Source organism: Hordeum vulgare, chromosome 5H, assembly GCF_904849725.1.
Source record: "Hordeum vulgare subsp. vulgare chromosome 5H, MorexV3_pseudomolecules_assembly, whole genome shotgun sequence".
Lineage (NCBI taxonomy): Eukaryota > Viridiplantae > Streptophyta > Magnoliopsida > Poales > Poaceae > Hordeum > Hordeum vulgare.
The window spans coordinates 555,575,567-555,577,919 of record NC_058522.1 but is presented as its reverse complement, the minus strand read 5'-3'; the positions used below and the strand labels follow the sequence as shown (position 1 = coordinate 555,577,919).

At 59.4% G+C, this 2,353-nt stretch overlaps 1 protein-coding gene across 1 annotated transcript; it reads right to left on the bottom strand.

The window, feature by feature from the left end:
* Positions 1–1,912, bottom strand: LOC123452893 (probable inorganic phosphate transporter 1-8). The gene has a single exon (XM_045129627.1). The coding sequence runs from the start codon at positions 1,797–1,799 to the stop codon at positions 186–188; it is 1,614 nt and encodes a 537-aa protein (XP_044985562.1). The 5' UTR covers positions 1,800–1,912; the 3' UTR covers positions 1–185.
* Positions 1,913–2,353: the final 441 nt, after the last annotated feature.

Here is a 2,353-nt window from a genome sequence, read left to right as displayed (position 1 = left end):
TAAACTCTAATTAATTAATTATAACATGGAGACCTCTGACACATGACAATAGTAGTATTGTTGTTGTACTCGACTCCTGAGTTGAACGTCCCAACCAAGAAAAAGAAAACACCCATACATCCATCCAAACCTGCAGAGTATACCACCGGTAGCATATACTAGCATATCTGACGTACGGCGACGTCTCACACGGGCACCGTCCTGGCGTGCGTCGCCGGCGCCGGCGCCTCGTCGTCGTTCTCGCCGGAGAGCTCCTCGAGCGAGATGCCGTTGGACTCGGGCGCGCAGAAGGTGAAGGCCATGCCGAGGAAGTTGCAGGCGGCGAGGATGAATAGCGAGTTCTTGACCCCGATGCCGGCCTTGTACCCGTGGTCCACCTTGCTGGGGTCCTGGTTCTGCGCCAGGTACAGGAACCCGAACGACCCCACGATGGCGCCCAGCTTCCCGGCGGCGGCGGAGATGCCGTGGCACGTCGACCGGAGCCTGGCCGGGAAGATCTCTGCCGGCACGATGAATGTGGTGGAGTTTGGCCCGAAGTTGGCGAAGAAGAAGGTGAGCGCGTACAGCACCACGAACCCGATGTGGTTGCCCGGGGTCGTCCAGTGGTGGTACGGGAAGGCCAGCCCCAGCATGAACACCGCCATGAAGAAGAATCCGCCGAGCTGGATCCAGAAGCGCCCGATCCGGTCGATGAGGGCCACGGTGAACCAGTAGCCCGGCACCGTGCCGCAGAGCGCGATGAGCGTCTGCGCGCGCGCGATGCGGTGCACTTCTTCGAGGGCGCTCATCGTCTTGGCCTTGGGGATCCAGTTGATCGCCGTGAAGATGTCCTTCTGGAACAGGTTCTGCGAGTAGAAGGCGATGTCGAGGAGGAACCAGCAGGTGGCCGTGCCGAGGAGGTGGAGCCCGTGCCGCCGAAGGAACTCGCCGGAGAAGAGCCCGAACGAGTTGCGGTCTTCGCCGGCCCCGGCCCCGTCGTTGTCCTTGGTTTCGTCCTCGGCGGCGATCTCCACCTGGAGCACCTTGGACATGTCGGCCGCGGCCTGCTTGGCGTTCTTGGCGACGAGCGCCGTGTAGCGCGCCGTCTCGGGCATCTTCATCCGCCAGTAGTAGGTGAGCAGGGCCGGGACGGCGCCGAACATGAGGATGAAGCGCCACACGAAGTCGGCCTGCGGGGGCGTGGATGCGACGGCGCCCTTCTCGTAGGCGGGCGCGTGGAAGGCGGCGCGGAACGCGGCGGACACGATGAGCGTGACGACGCCGCCGGTGAGGATGCCGAAGCCCTGCATGGCGAATACGGCGGCGATGAAGGCGCCCCTCGTCTTCTTGTTGGCGTACTCGGACATGATGGTGGCGGAGAGCGGGTAGTCGCCGCCGATCCCAAACCCGAGCCAGAAGCGGAAGAAGCAGAGCGTGGCCATGACGGAGCCGGGGGTGGAGCCGAAGGAGAGGCCCGAGGCGATGGAGCAGAGCACCATGCACATGAGGGTCATGCCGTAGACGCGCTTGCGGCCCATGCGGTCGCCGAGCCAGCCGAAGAAGAGCTGGCCCGAGAGCGTGCCGCAGAAGGCGACGCCGTTGACGGCGGCGGCGACGTTGGGCGGCAGCGAGCCGGGGGCGTCGGCACCCTCGCGGTAGTAGTAGATGCGGCCGAGCAGCTTGGTGACGAGCGAGATGCAGAAGAGATCATACGCGTCGGTGAAGAAGCCCATGCCGGCGATGACGATCGCCGTGAAGTGGTACCACTGCGTCTTGGCCGTGTCCAGCGCCGACAGCACCTCCAGCTGCTCGCGCGCCATGGCCGCGAGCCTTGATCTCTCGCCGCCGCCGGGGATCGCTGTTGGTTGTGCTGAGAGATAGAGATTTTAGGGTGGGACGAGCCGCGAGGGCTGGAGGACATAAATACTGCGGCTCCTCCCTGAACTGCTAGTGGAATATTCGCACCCTAATAATAAGTTATCTTGTTCCGATTTTGTTGGTGAAAAGGAAAATCTAATTTTATTTTTATTTTCTAGTAAATGAAAACTATAATGTATTTTGTGGTATCTTGGTAAGGTGAGGATGGAAAAGAGGAAATAAATGAAGGCTGTCACGATCAAGGATGCATGAAAAAAAGAAAAAAATGGGGCAAGTAATAAGGTGACGTGACATCCCATCAAAAGGTGACTCGTTGCAGGCAGTTGCTGTGGGATTTGGTTGATCCGCCTTTTTTCAGTTTTGGATACCGTCTCCACTCACCATAACTTGCTAGTTCGAAAGACGAAATTTGGAAGATCCCTTTGGCTTCTCTCGACCTACTCATGTTTCTTGTGTGCACAAAGATGGTTTGGATGGCTATGTGTGTCAGCAGAGT

Coding starts and splice junctions, on each gene's coding strand:
- LOC123452893 (XM_045129627.1), bottom strand. CDS start 1,799: ATGGCGCGCGAGCAGCTGGAGGTGCTGTCGGCGCTGGACACGGCCAAG.